Genomic DNA, 18,063 nt, shown 5'->3' with positions numbered 1-18,063 from the left:
AAACTCTAAAGCCATCTCTTACTGTAAAATTTTAGAACCTCTTTGAAAACAGGCATCGCAATTTTATGTATCTATGTGACCTGAGTTTTGTAGATGTAAATTGTATATTTTGCCATACCTAATTACGGTGAAATCTCTTAAAGTATTGTAAGAACTAAAGCCCTATAGAATTTATTTACAATCAACCCTTTTAGTGCCACTTGATATTGTTAATTCCACATGTAGAAAAGAGCCAGAAACATGGTATCACTTTAAATCCATAAAGATTATTAATTGTATAATAACATAGACATGTGGAAGAAAAATTTACATATTATAGGAGAGGAGACTAGGTATCCAGACTCTAGCTACGTTTCTTTTAAGTCGTTTTATGAAGTAAAATATAATTATGAGTATTTTACCCAGGGAGAGAGCTAATGAAGCCAAGGTCACTGGTTCAATTCCCTTGTGAGCCATTAGCTTCATTTCATTCCATTGTCATAGGCTTGCTACCCTCTTAACCCCGGCTCACCATCCTTCATATTCATACTATTGGTTGCAAAGGAAATTTGGCCAGACTGTTTGAATGTGCAAGAAAAAATCTATTCCCTCTGCTAGAAAAATAATACAAAGGTCAAGCCCTAGTGATATGACATCATCCAAGTATGGACAGAACAGATTATCATTCTAATTGTTATTATTACTATTATTATTATCATCACTATTATGTTGGCAGTTTAGCATCATGGTTAAGAGAGCAAGCCCTGAAATCAGACTGCCTATATTTGAATCTTAGTCCTCCTACTTATTATCTCAATGACTTGGATGAGTTATTTATCTCTTTGAGCCTTGTTTATTTTATTTTCAAAATAGGTATTATATTGGCACCTTATAGAGTTTTGTGAGGAATGAATGGGTTAATATCTATAGAAAATGCCTGACAGCTATTAAGTAACTATTATTATTTTTTAGTTGTCTGGATCATTTGGACTATTTAGCACTTGCTAAAAAGCATATGTATTTATTTTTCAGGGCTGCAGTAACAAAATACCACATCCTGGGTGACTTTAAACAACAGAAATTTATTCTCTCACAGGTCTGGATATAAGAAGTTGCAAACCAATTTGTCCTCTGGGCCAGACTCCCTTCCAAAACTCTATAGAAGAACCCTTTCTTGCCTCTTCTAACTTCTGGTAGCCCTAGGAAATCCTTGGCTTGTGACAGCATAACTCCAATTTCTGTTTCTGTTTTTACATGGCCATCACCTCCCTGTGTGTATCCATGTGTCTATAAAATGTCCCTATCTTTTTTCTTCCAAAGACATCATCTTTGAATTTATGGTCCTCCCTAATCCAATGTGACCTCATCTTAACTTGATTACATCTGCAAAAACCCTAGCTCCCAATAAGGTCACGTTCACAGGGACCAGGGGTTTGGACTTGAAAATATCTTTTTGTAATATACAATTCAACCCACTGCAGCAGACAAAGCAGAAATAAAAGAGGTAATAAACACCTGAGAAGAGATGGTAAAGCAGGGAAGTGTAGAAAATCTGATGCAAGCACTTACTTAGGAGAAATAGATAAATAGCCTCAAAAAGTCACTAAGTTTTACCTGTAATTACAATAGAGCAACATCCTTCAGTGTGGCTCAGGCAGAAACCTACAAACATATCTTTGGGCTATGAGTAAGAAACAGGATGAGTCAAGCAGATTTCTTCTACCTAGGTGGGAGCGAAGTGCTCTGAGGATCCTGATATAATTTTGGTCAAACTATTTAGCACAATCCTGCAAATGGCACCTACCCACCCACACCCCACCACCTTTGCATCATCACAGCAAAGATTGGGACATACTGAGACAAATACTATGGGCCTTGCATTAGAGATGAGGTATCCTTGATCATCTAATAAACCCAAATTAGGTAATGATCTGAGGCGAGTGTTTGCTCATCCAGGACAGGATGCCTCTGGGATGGTCGTGTGTTGCACTACATATTTAAGCAAGTATCTCAATCTAAGCTATTGTCCACTCATAGCCCAACTGTGTCTGTTTATAGCATTTTCTTAAACAGGCATTTCTGCAGCAAACAAAGGAAGCCTGATGGTCTTCTGCCCAAAACTGGTTTAAAAAAATGGTGGCTTTATCGTCAATTTAATAAATTACTTGGAAAGTCCTCCTCATATCACATCATCATGTCAGTTTTTGCCTTCTGCAAAGTAAGATTCAGTTTCCACTGTATTGACTCAAGTAAATATGTTCACACTGTGGCAAAATACAGCTCACTGTAGCAGAACTCTCTGCGGGAGAATGTTGTACACTTTGGTCACAGTTACAATTTAATTTAGGGGTTTATCTGTCTGCAATGAGATTATGGGAAGGAAGCATAGGTATAGGAAGAAAATGGTGATGAGGGATTCTGATATTTGAAAATGGATGAGTTTCCAAAAAGAAGACCATAAAACTCTCTGGATCAAATTCAGATAGAAAGCTGGCAGGTTGCCTGATTTGTAATTGCATCTTGAATTGAGCTGTAATCCTCACCACTTCTGAAAACAATAAGAAAAAGAAAATGATAAACCACATTTGTTTTCAATAGCAATATTTATTCAGCATTCCTAATAAACTATTTCCCTGATGCTTTGATTAAGACTGGCAAGTCAAGAAGTTAATGATATGTGTTGTGTAAGAAGGGAAAATAAAATAATGTATTTTCTAGGAAGGAAAAGAAAACAGTATTTTGTGGAGGGATGGAAGGAAATCCTGTATTTTGTGAAGAAAAAGGAAATTATTTGTTTGAATTTTTGTTAAGTAGAAATTCATATACTTTTTTTTTTAACAAAACAACATTTTAGGTTTACAACCTATGAATATATGCTCTTCGTACACAACAGTGTGGGTTTTACACCGAGCCAAGAAGTGACTGTGACGACGTTAGCTGGTCTTCCAGAGAGAGGAGCCAATCTCACTGCGAGTGTCCTTAACCACACAGCCATCGACGTGAGGTGGGCTAAACCAAGTACGTAAGCTTCTCATACCCATGTTAACACTTTGTGGATTTTTAAAAGCATATTCTTTCTTTACTATGACACATCATTTACTATGACCCTCCCCCATGTACACATCATTTTGATAGTGAAGTGTTACTGGTAAATTTTTACCAATCACAGATTGACAGGGCTAAGTCATTGAAAACTTTAGAAGGGCCATTTTTATTAGTACCCAAATAAATTAAAAATGGACACATTAAAACTAAAACCCTGAAGCCCCTGTGCCATTCTTGAGAGGCAAACTCTCTTCTACTTTAACATTCTTTTTGGACCCCCTGCTCTCCCTCTGTCATTTCCTTTGCATGAACAATGTAATTTCTGTCATACCAGTCAGCTGTAATAGACATGTCCATGTATTAATTGGATACAGTGTGCTATTGTTCACCTTCCTTCAGAGAGCTCTGCCCTAATATCTTGTAATTCACCGCTCATTAGCAAGAACCATTTAATTGGATTGCAATAATGGAACAGATTCTTCCCAGTGGATCATCTTCAGACTGGCTATGAACAGAATTCCAGCTTGATCCAGTAAAAGAAAGCCTAGACATCACCACTGGATCCAGTTAAATAATGCAGAGTCGACCCTGGACCTGCTGGGGACACTTTTTTAACAGACATTTGGAGGAGTTCACAGAGTGATCTAATCTGTTCCTGCAACTTTAGAAACCACAGTAACTGAAATTTTACAGTTACTTGGTCAGTAGGGTCATATTAACATGTTAATTTGTTGTGATCTGTTAATTTGTGATGATCCCTTATGACAATCAGAAAAAAAAAAAAAAAAACTCTGAATCTACCATGAGAATATGTATTATATCATTCTTATAGGTATGACTTGAGATCTGGCAAGCAGTTTAATCAAAACTTGTTAGAATAATATCAAATATTGAGAAATATCTGATCAGGAAAGACCCAGTTAACACACTGTATTTATGAAAGAACACTCTGCTCACTGGGGCAATCATCTGTTGGTGATATAAAAAGACAAAAATCACTACTGTTTGGCTAATATAACCAAATGATTTTGATCCAGCCTTGAGTTTGGTTACAGCTTAAGAAGAGAGATGCTCCATTTAGGATACCTGAGTGATATCAATTGTGAGTTAAAGCCAGAATGGAAGATATCAATTGTAGATTAAATTAGTAGGTTACGTTTATCTGTGTTTCCACAAAATAATCCATTTTCACATACACAAAAAAACTATCATTCTTGGGTTTTTATAAGGCTGCAGATTTCTAATGATCTGTGACACTTGCATTGGGATCTCTTAAACCATTTTTAATGGAATAATATAAGTTAATTGATGCTTATGGTTACCCTCTGAAACACCTCTGGGAAAAATACAAAGTTTTTTTTATCTGGGGATGTGTTTTAAGGTATAGTTCCATTCATCTCCCTCTTCTCTCTACTCCACCTCACTAACTGATTCATCTTAAAAGCCTACTCATAAAGGTAGGCTCTCCCCCATCATCTGACATTTGAATACTTCTGTTAAGATCCGGCTGGTGAATTTCCACCAATATAGGTCTTTATGTTATAATTGCATTCCTGAAGTAAGCGTGCTTATAAAAACTGACAAACCTAATAGATCTGAAGCAGCTCACTGAAGTTTCATTACCTTGGTAATCTGAACCTCTGACCTTCGGGATGTAGGTAATGCAATCTGCTGTTATTTCCATTCATACCTTGGAAATTTTTCAGATAACTATTTGTGAGCACAAAGGTTAACTCTCAGAAGAGGGTCAGTCTTGCGAAAGCTTGTTGCATTATCATTTTCTTCTTTTGTGCAACTTGCTATCTTAAGTAAATTAACTAGTCAATCCTCTGTGAAAGGTCGCCTATTTTTTGCAATCTTAATTTTAAATTGTTGTCTTGATTGGATAGGAAAAACATGGCATACAGTTTAATACACTCAAAGGCAACAAACTATAGATTGAAAATATTTTGCAGTGGAAAATCATGTTTTAAATTTACAAATATTTGCTTATTAAAAATTACCTTCCAAAAAATACATATATATTTTTAAAAGCATGATCTTTCTCTATTATGACCCTCCCCATTTACACATTATTTTGGTAACAAAATGTTTCTGGTAAATTTTTATCAGTCATAGATTGACATGCATAAGTTATTAAAAACTTTTGAAGGGCCAGTTTTAAACATTAGTATCACATACATGATATGTGAGATAAAAGCATCCTTGTGTTACTTCAGTTCATTTTTGGAAGGCAGATGTCACAAACTGGCAACACGGAGGCCATATTTCCTTCCTCCTCCAGCTTCCAGATACTGTTTTGACTATAATATTTGAAAAAATAATATTTGCAATATTTAAGAATTATACATAAAGATGATTGGGAATTCACTTGACAAGTCAAATGATGGGGTGAAACAATACCCACATTTCTGGAAGGAAATTATCAGCTGGAACTGGCTGCCCTTTTAGACAGATCATGCCCTAAAAATCTGACCCAGTCCCCATTTTCCTGGTCCCAATAGACAGGAGGTATTTATCCCTGCTTTATATGATAATACAAAATATTTTGCCCTAAATAAAATAGGCCAAAGATAAATTATATTGTAATTTTGAAAAAGCACATGTTTTGTAGGAAGAAAAATACCTTACTTAAATTATTTATACAATCCTCAGAGAAGCACAATGAGATAGAAACTGGCCCTTAGTAACTTACCAAAAATTATGGATAGAAAGTACCAGTTCCCAAATTCAAATTTAGGACTCAGGTATCACATTTTCTGTTTCTTATGCATTTAGGCTTAACAATCACTAGCACTTTAACAAGAAGGATTTAATAGGATCTTTTTCGTTTTGACTGCTCAGTCTAAAATAGAAGGTAAAATAAGAAAATGCCCACCAAAGGGAGTACAGTGGAGAGATAGTGCCTCCTCTGAAGCTGATTCACTAAGGCAGTCAGTGGTGGCCAGAAAAAAGCAGTAAAACACTGTAGGGAGTGAGAGGGCAATGCTTTGTAAAAGAGGAAATGAAAAATCATCCAAGTATTGTACACTTTACTGTCTGTCAAGAGCTCACCCCAACCTTCAGATGTTCATGTCTTGTACCATATAATCCTCCTGGTCTTGCTCTCTCCCTCCTCTTTTTTCCATCTTCCCTCTTTCTCTATTTCCTTTTTAAAAATGTTTTTGTAGAGACGGGTTCTCCCTATGTTGCTTAGGCTAGTCTGGAACTAATGGGCTCAAGTGATCCTCCCTCCTTGGCCTCCCAAAGTGCTCGAATTACAGCCATAAGTGACCATGCCCAGCCATTTGTCTTATTTCTCTTCTTCTACCTTCTCTCTCTCTCTTCCTATTTTCCTTCCTTCCTTACAGATACATTTATCACTTTCTCTGTCCTGAGCACTCAGTGAACTCTCTGGAAAATTCATAAAGTATGAGGACATCATCATTAAGAGAGCAAGTTTAAAACCACAGAAAAAGCATTTGTCTCATCCTAATCTCTTAATCAGAAACTACCAGGTTTAATAGCTAGAAGAATATCTGACTTTGCCTGAAGTTATCTGATTAAAGTGGCAATATCTGTAACTAATTTCGAATCTCATCTCTTCTAAAAAGCACCTACCATTGTTGCCTCATCTTGTTCCTCTGTTCTCTTTTCCATCACTTTAATTATCAAATAAAAGAGACCACATCTGACTTTTCCATTGTCTTCCTTCTCAGTCACTTGTGCACCTGTTGTAATCTGTCTCTCTTCTCTTGTACTCTACATGGTTTTCTTAAAGTCATTAGTTATCACCTAATGACCCGTTTCAAAACTCTCTTCTCAGTGCCATCCTACTGTCTTCCTCTTGTATCCAGCACTGTGAATGATCCCTTACTGACTATAATTCTTCCCCAATAATCATTACTCCCCTCTTCTCACCAACTACTTCTTCTCATCCCTAAATAAAGATGTTTCTCAAAGTTCTTTCCTGAGTCTTCCTGTCATACTCCTATTCTCCTGTTGGTGATTCCATCTATACTCAGTGTTTCAAATTCTTATAATTACAAAAATGACAACAGCCAACACTGTATGCAGTCATATGAATAAATAATTTTAAAATAGGCTTTGGGATCAGGGATACTTAAATTTGAATCCCAGTTCCAATATGTTTTGGCGCTATGACCTAGAACTTAACCTGAGTTCCAGTTTTCTAATCTGAAATATGAGGATAATAAGAATAACTGCCCTAAAATATATTAAGGGCTAAATGAAATAATATATGTTTAACAATTTGTAATCACCTAATATTTGTATAAAGCATTATTCTATTTCTAAAATGTGCATGGTCCTTTCAATAACATTTTATAAAATGTATAAAAGGGGAAGTCATGTCTAGTAAAAGGTTGGAAGTTGATTTTGCAAGGCTATTCAGATAAAAGCATTTCTACAGTGAGTTGAAGATGTATAAAGAATATGTATTATTTTATAATTACTTGACTTGGCTAAAAGATAGAAATTTAAAAATCTAGTTAAAATGTTGAAAACTTAGGCTGGGCACCATGGCTCATGCCTGTAATCCCAGCACTTTCGAAGGCCGAGGGGTGCGGATCATGAGGTCAGGAGATCGAGACCATCCTGGCCAACATGGTGAAACCCCGTCTCTACCAAAAATACAAAAAGTAGCTAGGAGTGGTGGTGTGTGCCTGTAGTCCCAGCTACTTGGGAGGCTGAGGCAGGAGAATCGCTTGTACCCAGGAGGCAGAGGTTGCAGTGAGCTGAGATTGTGCCACTGCACTCCAGCCTGGCAATAGAGTGAGACTCTGTCTCAAAAAAAAAAAAAAAAAAAAGTGAAAGCTACTAACTATTGCATGGCATCCATTCTCCCCTTTTTCTTTTAGTGGTAGCCTTGTCCCTTATCTAGAAACTGCATTTACTAACCTCCCTTGCAATTAGTCATGGCCAGGTGAAATACCAGTAGAATGTGTTTGCGTCGATAGAAAGTGAAAGACAATGTGCGTCTTTTTGGGTGTTTTGTTAGCCAGGAAACATTGAGTGTGTGCCTACTTGTTCTCTTTTAGCCCTTCCCCTGGACTGGAATTTGGACATGATCACGTCCTTAGTTTCAGCTATGTAGTCGTGTACAACACCCAAAGAGACCCAAAATCCACATAAGAGAAAAAGAACCTGGGTTGTTAAGTGACCACATGGAGCACAGTCTGTTTCAATCACTTTGAAGCTATTACATGAGATACAAATTAACATGGATTTTATTTAAGCTATTGTATTTTGGAGATTTTAGGTTTCACCAGTTTCACTAACTAACTCATTCCCTGTTTGCCCATATCAATTTACTTTAAAAGTAGAAATTAGCTATCCTGTTTTTGTAACTAAATATAAAATGATGAATAATTAATACATCTATTATACTATCTCCTTTAAATACAGTTTTCTCTGGCAGGCCCCTGATAGAAGCTGGAACACCATGGGAGACTAAAGGAGCTCTGGAGTTTCTAAAGTGCAAGTGTTTTGTTTTGACAGATGCGTAAACTAGAGAGAAGACAAGAGATATGTTGCTCAGAAAACTAAGGAGGCTGACTCAAAAGATTATTACCCAAGAAGATAATCTTTCCACTTCATGTCAGCAGTGGTACCCTCAGGCAGAGTAAAGAATTTTCTCAAGAAGCAGTTTTGATAAGCTTAAATTTTCTAAGAACTATTTAGTTGGTGACACAGAGCCCTGCACCATAGAACTTGGAAAATTGAACTCTAATTTGGATAATCTGTGAGCAAGATCAAGACTTCCATCATAAAATCAGCTTAACAAGGTCCCTCCAGGTTTTTACATTTGAGCAAAATTACCTTCCAAAATGAGCCTGCTAATGTGAGATGTCTGAAGAATTTAGTCCTAGACAAATAAATTAAGAGATCTAATAAATGACATGATTTACTATAATTGATCTGAATCAGTACCGCAAACTTTTTTGTAAAGTGTCATATATAATGTTAGACTTTGAAGCCCATAGTATCTCTGTCTTAACTCAAATTTGCCACTGGAGCACATAAACAGCAATAAGGTGATTCTGATTTTTAAATAAGCATGGCCATGTTCCAATAAAACTTTGTTTTGGACATTGAGATTTGATTTTCATATATTAGGTTGGCACAAAAGTAATTGTGGTTTTTGCCATAGAAGTAATGATGAAAACCACAACTACTTTGCACCAACCTAATAGATTTCACATGTCATGAAATACTTTTTTTTTCTTTTGATTTTTCCCCCAACCACATAAATGTAGAAACCATTCTTACCTTTCACGGGGTGGGTCATACTAAGCCAAAGGCCAGAGTTAGTTCATGTACCATAGTTTGCTGAAAAAAATATCTAGCAGACATGAGTGACATTGATAATTGTCTTAGTCTGTGTTGCTATAACAGAATACCTGAGGCTGCAAAGTTAATGAGGAAAAGAGTTTTGCTTAGCTCATGATTCTGCAGACTGCACAAGAAGCATGACTGTAGTATTTACTTGGTTTCTGGTGAGGGCTTTTGTGATGCATCAAAACATAACAGAGAAGGTCAAAAGGTGAGTGAACATGTGCAAAGATGCAAAATCCAAGGGATGCCCTGGCTTTCTAAAAACCCACTCTTAAGGGAACTAATTCATTTCCTCAAAAACTAACCCAGCCTTTCCAGAGCAAGACACCAAGCCATTCATGAGAATCTGGCCCCATGAACCAAACACCTCCAACTAGGCCTCATCATCCAAAACTAGTACATTGGGGTTCACATGAGGTTTGGTAGTGTATAAACCCTGAGCCCCCTTTGCTGGTAACCATGGCAATAATTTAAGGCCATGTAAAAAGCATAATCTAATTGCTGTTGCAGGATAACTTTCAACTAGTCCCTCTGTTATGGACTAAAGCCCTAATTCTCAGTGTAGCTGTGTTTGGAGATGGGGCCTCTAAAGAAATACAGTCATCCCTTAGTATATGCGGGGGATTGGTTCCAGGACTGCCTGCTGAGTATACCAAAGCTGTGCATACTCAAGTCCAGCAATCAGCTGTGCAGAATCCATGTATGTGAAAAGTCAGCCCTCTACACAGGTTTTGCATGGGAGAATATTATTTATTTATTTATTTATTTTGAAGATCGAGTCTCACTCTGTCACCCAGGCTGGAGTGCAGTGGTCTTATCTCGGCTCACTGCAACCTCTGCCTCCTGGGTTCAAGCAATTCTCCTGTCTCAGCCTCCCAAATAGCTGGGACTACAGGCACGTGCCACCACGCCCCGCTACTTTTTTGTATTTTTAGTAGTGACTGGGTTTCACCATGTTAGCCAGGATGGTCTCAATCTCCTGACTATGTGATCCGCCCGCCTCAGCCTCCCAAAGTGCTGGAATTACAGGTGAGAGCCACTGTGCCGGCCGAGAATACTATATTTTCAATTCTCGTTTGGTTGAAAAAAGTCCCCTTATAAATGGACCCAAGCAGTTCACACCTGTGTTGTTGTGTTGTTCAAAGGTCAACTGTAATTAAAGTTAAATGAGATTATAAGAATGGGACCTTGATTTCAGAAGTTAACACACAGGCTCGCTTGCTCTTTCTCTCTGTCTCTCCCCCAACCTCTTCTCTCCCTTTCTCTGATCACAGAGGAAAGGCCATGAGAAAACTCAGCAGCTAGAAAGTAGCTCTCCAGAAGCCAGGGAAAGAGCCCTCAGTGGAAACCAAATTTGCTGGCACCTTGATCACGAACCTCTAGCCTCCAGATTGTGAGAAGTAAGTTTCTGTTGTTCAAGCCACCAGCCTATAGTATTTTCTTAAGGCAACCTGAGCAGACTACTACGTATCTAGCTCCTCTTAAAATTATTTGGGAATTCATTATAAAGGAGAGGAGCCTGTTCTACATTTGAGAATTTGCTCCATCTAAGATCAAATTTCTGACCAAGCATTGGAGACTGCAACTAAAAATAACATCTAATAGCTTTCAGCTCAGTGAGATTGTAATAGTTTGTTCTCACATTGCTATATGGAAATACACGACACTGAATAATTTATAAAGGAAAAAGGTTTAATTACAGTTCTGCATGGCTGGGAAGTCCTCAGGAAACTTACGATCATGGCAGAAGGGGAAGAAGAGACAGGCGAGATAGGTGAGAGAGAGAAGGCACCCGTAGGAGGAACTGTGAAACACTTACAAAACCATCAGATCTTGCAAGAACTCACTCACTATCATGAGAACAGTGTGGCGGAAACCACCCCTACGATCCAGTCACCTCCCACCAGTTTGAGTTCCTCTTTACTGATTTGGATGCCCTTTATTTCTTTCTCTTGTCTGATTGCTTTGGTTAGGACTTACAGTACTATTGATATAGGAGTTAAATAGAAATTATTTAGGCAGATAGTGAGGGTAAGAGAGTCCTCAGTAAGGTTTTCCTTTTAATGAAAAGCAGCCCCTAAATTATTTCTTTTTTAACAAAGAGCAACCTGATAAGTTGAGCTGCAGACATAGATAAGCAAGCTGGAAGTTTGCATGGGTGAATGCCAGCAGCGGCGCCAATAGGAAAAGGCTACCTGGGGCTAGGCATGTTGAATATAGTGGCTCCATCTGCCCTTTTCTTTGTCAACCACATGTATAATAAGGAACAGACAACATGGCACTGGCCAGGTAGGGAACACAACTGCATAATAAAAGATTAGGATGGGGTGGCCAGGTTATTTGCGGACTGTATAAATGGCACACCTGGTCCAACCAATCTTTAGACCCTATGTAAATCAAGCACTGCCTCCTCAAGCAAGCCTATAAAGCTCCATGCACTTTGTTGCGGACTGGAAGACCCACTTGGGAGCCCTTCTCTCTCTGCAGGAGAGAAAGCTATTCTCTTTTTCTCTTTCTTTTGCCTATTGAACCTCCACTCTTAAACTCACTATGTGTCTGAATCTGATTTCCATTGCACAAGACGACGAATATTGGATGTTTACCCCAATGATTCTGCTTGACTGTGTTGAATAGAAGTGGTGAAAGTAGGCATCTTTGTCCTGTTCCAGTTCTCAGGGGGAATGCTTTTGATATGGTTTGGCTGTATCCCTACCCAACTCTCATCCTGAATTGTAGTTCCCATAATGCCCACATGTGGGAGGGACCTGGTGGGAGCTAAGTGAATCATGGAGTGGGTCTTTCCTATGCTATTCTCATGATAGTGAATAAGTCTAACAAGATCTGATGGTTTTATAAAAGGGAATTTCCCTGTATAAGCTCTCTTTTCTTGTCCACTGCCATGTGAGATGTGTCTTTCACCTTCCACCACGAGTGTGAGTCCTCTCCAGCCATGTGGAACTATGAGTCCATTAAACCTTTCTTTTGTAAATTGCTCAATCTCCAGTATGTCTTTATCAGCAGCATGAGAACAGACTAATACAGTAAGTTGGTACCAGTAGAATGTAGCACTGTTGAAAAGATACCCAAAAATGTGAAAGCAACTTTGGAATTGGATAACAGGCAGAGGTTGGAACAGTTTGGAGGACTGAGAAGAAGACAGGGAAATGTGGGAAAGTTTGGAACTCCCTAAAGACTTGTTGAATGGCTTTGACCAAAATGCTAATAATGATATGGACAATGAAATTCAATCTGAGGTGGTCTCAGATGGAGATGAGGAATTTGTTGGGAACTGAACAAAGGTGACTCTTGTTATGTTTTAGCAAAGAGACTGGCAGCATTTTGACCCTGCACTAGAGATTTGTGGAACTTTGAACTTGAGAGAGATGATTTAGGATATCTGGCAGAAGAAATTTCTGGGCAGCAAAGTGTTCAAGAGGTGACTTGGGCGCTGTTAAAGGCATTCAGTTTTATCAAGGAAGCAGAGCACAAAAGTTTGGAAAATTTGCAACCTGACAATGTGATAACAAAGAAAATCCCACTTTCTGAAAAGAAGTTTAAGCCAGCTGCATAAATTTACATAATTTACATAGGTAATGAGACACTAATCCCCAAGACAGTGGGGAAAATGTCTCCAGGGCATGTCAGAGGTCTTCATGACAGCTGCAACCATCACAGGCCCAGAGGCCTAGGAGGAAAAAGTGGTACTGTGGGCCAGGTCCAGGGTTCCCATGCTGTGTGCAGCCTAGGGACTTGGGCCCTGTGTCCCAGTGGCTCCAGCCATGGCTGAAAGGGGCCGGTGTAGAGCTTGGGCCATGGCTTCAGAGGGTGCAACCCCCAAGACTTGGCAGCTTCCACACAGTGTTGAGCCTACCAGTGCCCAAAAGTCAGGAATTGAGGTTTGGGAACCTCCACCTAGATTTCAGAGGATGTATGGAAACACCTGGATATTCAGACAGAAGTTTGCTGCAGGGGCAGACATTCATGGAAAATCTCTGCGGAGGCAGCGCAGAAAGGAAATGTGGGGTGGGTGCCTCCACACACAGTCCCCACTGGGGCACTGCCCAGTGCTGCTGTGAGAAGAGGGCCACTGTCCTCTAAACCCTAGAATAGTAGATCCACTAACAGCTTGCACTGTGCACCTGGAAAGGCACAGACAATGCTATCCTGTGAAAGCAGCCAGGAGGGAGGCTGTACCCTGCAAAGTCACAGGGGCAGAGCTGCCCAAGACCATGGGAACTCACCTCTTGCATCAGCATGAGCTGGATGTGAGACATGGAGTCAAAAGAGATCATTTTGGAGCTTTAATATTTGACTGCTCTGCTTGATTTTGGACTTGCATGGGGCCTGTAGCCATTTTGTTTTGGCCCATTTCTCCATTTGGAACAGGTGTATTTACCCAATGCCTGTAACCCCATTGTTTCTAGGAAGTAACTAACTTGCTTTTGATTTTACAGGCTCATAGGTGGCAGGGACTTGCCTTGTCTTAGATGAGACTTTGGACTGTGGACTTTTTAGTTAATGCTGAAATGAGTTAAGACTGTGGGAGACTGTTGGAAAGGCAGGATTGGCTTTGAAATGTAAAGACATGAGATATGGAAGGGACCAGGGCAGGATGATATGGTTTGGTTGTGTCCCCACCTAAATCTCATCTTGAATTGTAGCTCGCAGAATTCCCATGTGTTGTGGGGGAGACCCAGCAGGAGATAATGGAATCATGGGGGTGGGTCTTTTCCATGCTATTCTTGTGACAGTGAATAAGTATGATATAAGTTTTATAAGTTTTATAATGGGGAGTTTCCCTCTTGTCTGCCACCATGTGAGATGTGCCTTTCACCTTCTACCATGATTTTGAGGCCTCCCCAGCAATGTGGAACTGCGTGAGTCCATTAAACCTATTTCTTTTGTAAATTGCCCAGTCTTGGGTATGTCTTTATCAGCAGCATGAGAATAGACTAATACAGCTTTCAACTTTTCCCCATTCAGTATAATGTTAGCTGTGGTTTTGTCATAGATGGCTTTCATTACATTAAATTATGCCCTTTCTATGCTGATTTTGCTGAGGGTTTTAATTATAAGGGGATGCTGGATTTTGTCAAAGGCTTTCTCTGCATCAGTTGAGATGATCGTGTGATTTTTGTTTTTAATTCTGTTTATGTGGTGTATCACATTTATTGACTTACATATGTTAAACCATCCCTGTATCGCTGGTATGAAACCTACTTGATCATGGTGAATTGTCTTTTTGATAATTGCTGTTGGATTTGGTTAGCTAGTGTTTTGTTAAGGATTTCTACATCTATGTTCATCAGGGATATTGGTGTGTAGTTTTCTTTGTTTGTCATATCCTTTCCTGTTTTTGGTATTAGGATGATATTGGCTTCATAGAATGATGTAAGGAGTATTTCTTCTTTCTATATCTTTTGGAATAGTGTCAATATGATTGGTACCAATTCTTCTTTGAATGTCTGATATAATTCAGCTGTTAATCTGTCTGTTCCAGGACTTTTTTTGTTGGTAACTTTATCATTACCATTTCAATCTCACTGCTTGTTATTGGTCTGTTCAGAGTTTCTCTTACTCCCTGGTTTAATCTAGGAGAGTTTTATATTTCCAGGAGTTTATCTATTTCCTCTAGGTTTTCTAGTTTATTTGCATAAACGTGTTCAAGTAGCCTTGAATGATCTTTTGTATTTCTGTGGTATCCGTTGAAATATCTCCTATTTTGCTTCTATTTGAGCTTATTTGGATCTTCTCTCTTCTTTTCTTGGTTAATCTTCCTAAATGGTCTGTTAATTGTATTTGTATTTTCCAAGAACCAGGTCTTTATTTCATTTATCTTTTGTATTGTGTGTTTGCGTGTTTAAATTGCATTAGTTCTGCTTTGATCTTGGTTATTTCTTTTCTTCTGCTGGGCTTGGATTTGGTTTGTTCTCGGTTCTCTAGTTCCTTGAGGTGTGACCTTAGATTGTATATTTGTGCTCTTTCAGATTTTTGATATAGGCATTTAAGGCTATGAACTTTCCTCTTAACACTGCTTTTGTTGTATCCAAGAAGTTTTGACAGGCTGTGTCATTATTATCATTCAGTTCAAAGAATTTTTATTTTTCATCTTGATTTCATTGTTGACTCAATGATCATTCAGGAGCAGATTATTTAATTTCCATATATTTGCATCATTTTGAGGTTTCTTATTGGAATTGATTTCCAATTTTATTCCACTGTGGTCTGAAAGAGGACTTGATGTAACTTTAATTTTCTTAAATTTGTTGAGACTTGTTTTGTGGCTTATCGTACGGACTATCTCGGAGAATGCTCCATGTGCTAATGAATAGAATGTATATTCTGCAGTTTTGGGGTAGAATGTTTTATGAATATTTGTTAAGTCTATTTGTTCTAGGGTATAGTTTAAGTCCATTTGTTTCTTTGTGGACCTTCTGTCTTGATGACCTGTCTAGTACTGTCAGTGGAGTGTTGAAGTCCCCCACTATTACTGTGTTGCCCTTTTAAAACTCCTATGTGTCAGTTAAAGACAGGCTTTTTCCATCTAGTGAATCCACCATTCCCCAGGGCCTTAGAGTCCTACCTTAGATGGGAAAACTAGACCATCAGAGATGGCCAATTGCTCCTTCACATCTCAGTCCAGATGCATGGGGCCCAGAAAATATAATCCAATTATTTGACAAGAAGAGAAAAACGTTGGTATTGGGGAGTTCTAGAAATCTTTGCCTTCAGATTACAGAAGATAGCTTTTATCTTCTGTACTATATTTTAAAGTTTAAATGGTATTGATGATATTGTTAGTAATGTCTCTATTTTTTCATGCCATTCTATTTTATGTATAACAAAGAACTTTACTGTTACTTTTCTTGCCTTTCTCATCTGCTGTTTTCAATGTTCAGTTTATTATTGTTGTTGTTATGATGTAATATTTTACACAACTATTTTCTCTAAATAGCTTCAGTACTTATCAGCAATTCTTAAACTTTCCCAGCCTTGAGTTCTGGATCTTGATTTATCTTTCTGTCTTCTGAAGAAGATTATTGGATAGTTTTGTTATGAAACTTAAAAAAAACAATTAGTTAGTTTTATGTTCTCTAAATGTTTGGTGATACAAGAAAGTATTTCTGTTATCTTTGCACATTCTCCTAACTTTTGCCTAAATAAGAAATTATGTCTGTTGTTTTTACACATAAGTAATCATTTAAATGTGTATAAAATTCTTGGATTAAACTATTTCCCATAGAAACTTGTTGAAATTGTTCCATTGTCTTTCAACATTTGACATTCCACATGAGAAGTCTGAAACTTATCTGATTTTTTTCCTCCTTTATAAATGTTCCTAATTTTTGGTTTACCTTTAAAATATTGCAATATTCCATGATATGTCTATGTTTGGATATATTGTGATTATCTTGGAGAAAACTGTATTAGTCTATTCAATTTGTAGACATAAGTAATTTTGGGTAAGGTTTAATGGGGCATTTCATATCCATAATTATTTATTACATTTATTTTTAAGGTAATTAGATTTTTTCTGTTCTCAATGTCTATAATTTTGACTTTCACTGATTTCCTAGTCATTTTCCTGTTAATTCTTTGATATTGTGCATTTTTAACTCCGCTTATTTCTGCTTTCAATGTACGTTTCAATTCTGCCATTGCTTTATATGTTTCATTGCTTTCCTTTCCTATTTAAGGCAGACCCCTTTACATCTCTGTCTTTGTGGGTCTCTTTTTATGATTCCACAAACCTACTTCATAGAGGCTTCCTTTTCATAAAGTCATGTCCCTTTTCATTTTTGGTACACCATGCAAATATTTTATAAAACCTCCATCCCATTCTCATAGAAGTAATGTACACAAAACTTCTACCTTGGAAGGTTCTAGACAAGGTTTCCCTTGTCTTATGGTAGGAAGAAGCCTTATAACTTATGTTTTTCTATTTAAAAAAGGAGAGATACATTCAGGTCCAGCTATTCTCAATAGATAGGGAGGATGAAATCTACTTGCCTCTTCATTCCAGCTGTTTCCATGTTAATAGCCTTCCTCTCTCAGAGGTAAAATCAAGGTCATCAGCCTTTAATTTTGTGCTGGTCTATTGAACTGAGGATGTATCTTCTTTTTCTTAGATGGTTCACTGACTTAGGAAGAGTGCATCGAAGTTTCAAGACCTTATTTGAGCAATGAAAAAGATTCTCCTATGCATGTACTGCTCCCAGAACTTCTCATGTAATAACCAGGAATATGTATAAAATTATATGTGTTTCTACATTTTTCTATGTTTTGGATTCCCAAGTGTAACATCCATATGAGTGGAGAACAAGTGTTGAAGCAAATGGTGGAAAGAGGGAGAATAGATCAGAAATCTGGTACTTGTTTTCCAGAAATGCTGCCTGTTTCTGATCTCAACAGCCTCCATAGCATGCAGTAAGACATAAACAATGGAATGGAATCACCATCTTTTCCTGTTGTCCTAGGTTCTGTTCTGTTTCAGAGGGGTTGACATATGGTGCATGGCTAAGAATGGACATTTAATGTGGTCTCATCCAGACATTGACATATGATCTTTGCTTGTCTTGAACTTGTGCTAGTGGCAATGTATTTAATGTATCTACACAGGTGTATTAATTCGAACTGGATAGTGCAGATAACAGACAAATTTAATAACTCAAGTGAAATTAGTTTATATATGTAAGTAAAGTT

General features: G+C 37.9%; 1 protein-coding gene across 1 annotated transcript in view; it reads left to right on the top strand.

The window, feature by feature from the left end:
• Positions 1 to 18,063, top strand: part of USH2A (usherin) — an 809,712-nt gene that overhangs the window by 551,414 nt on the left and 240,235 nt on the right. Inside the window, exon 43 of the mRNA XM_033195653.1 lies at positions 2,834 to 2,997. Within this exon, the coding sequence (XP_033051544.1) occupies positions 2,834 to 2,997 (164 nt within the window). The remainder of the gene's footprint in view (positions 1 to 2,833; positions 2,998 to 18,063) is intronic.

Source organism: Trachypithecus francoisi, unplaced genomic scaffold, assembly GCF_009764315.1.
Source record: "Trachypithecus francoisi isolate TF-2019V2 unplaced genomic scaffold, Tfra_2.0 Lachesis_group5, whole genome shotgun sequence".
In the NCBI taxonomy this organism is placed as follows: Eukaryota; Metazoa; Chordata; class Mammalia; order Primates; family Cercopithecidae; genus Trachypithecus; species Trachypithecus francoisi.
Note: the sequence above shows the minus strand (reverse complement) of the source record. Positions and strands in the feature narration are given on the sequence as shown.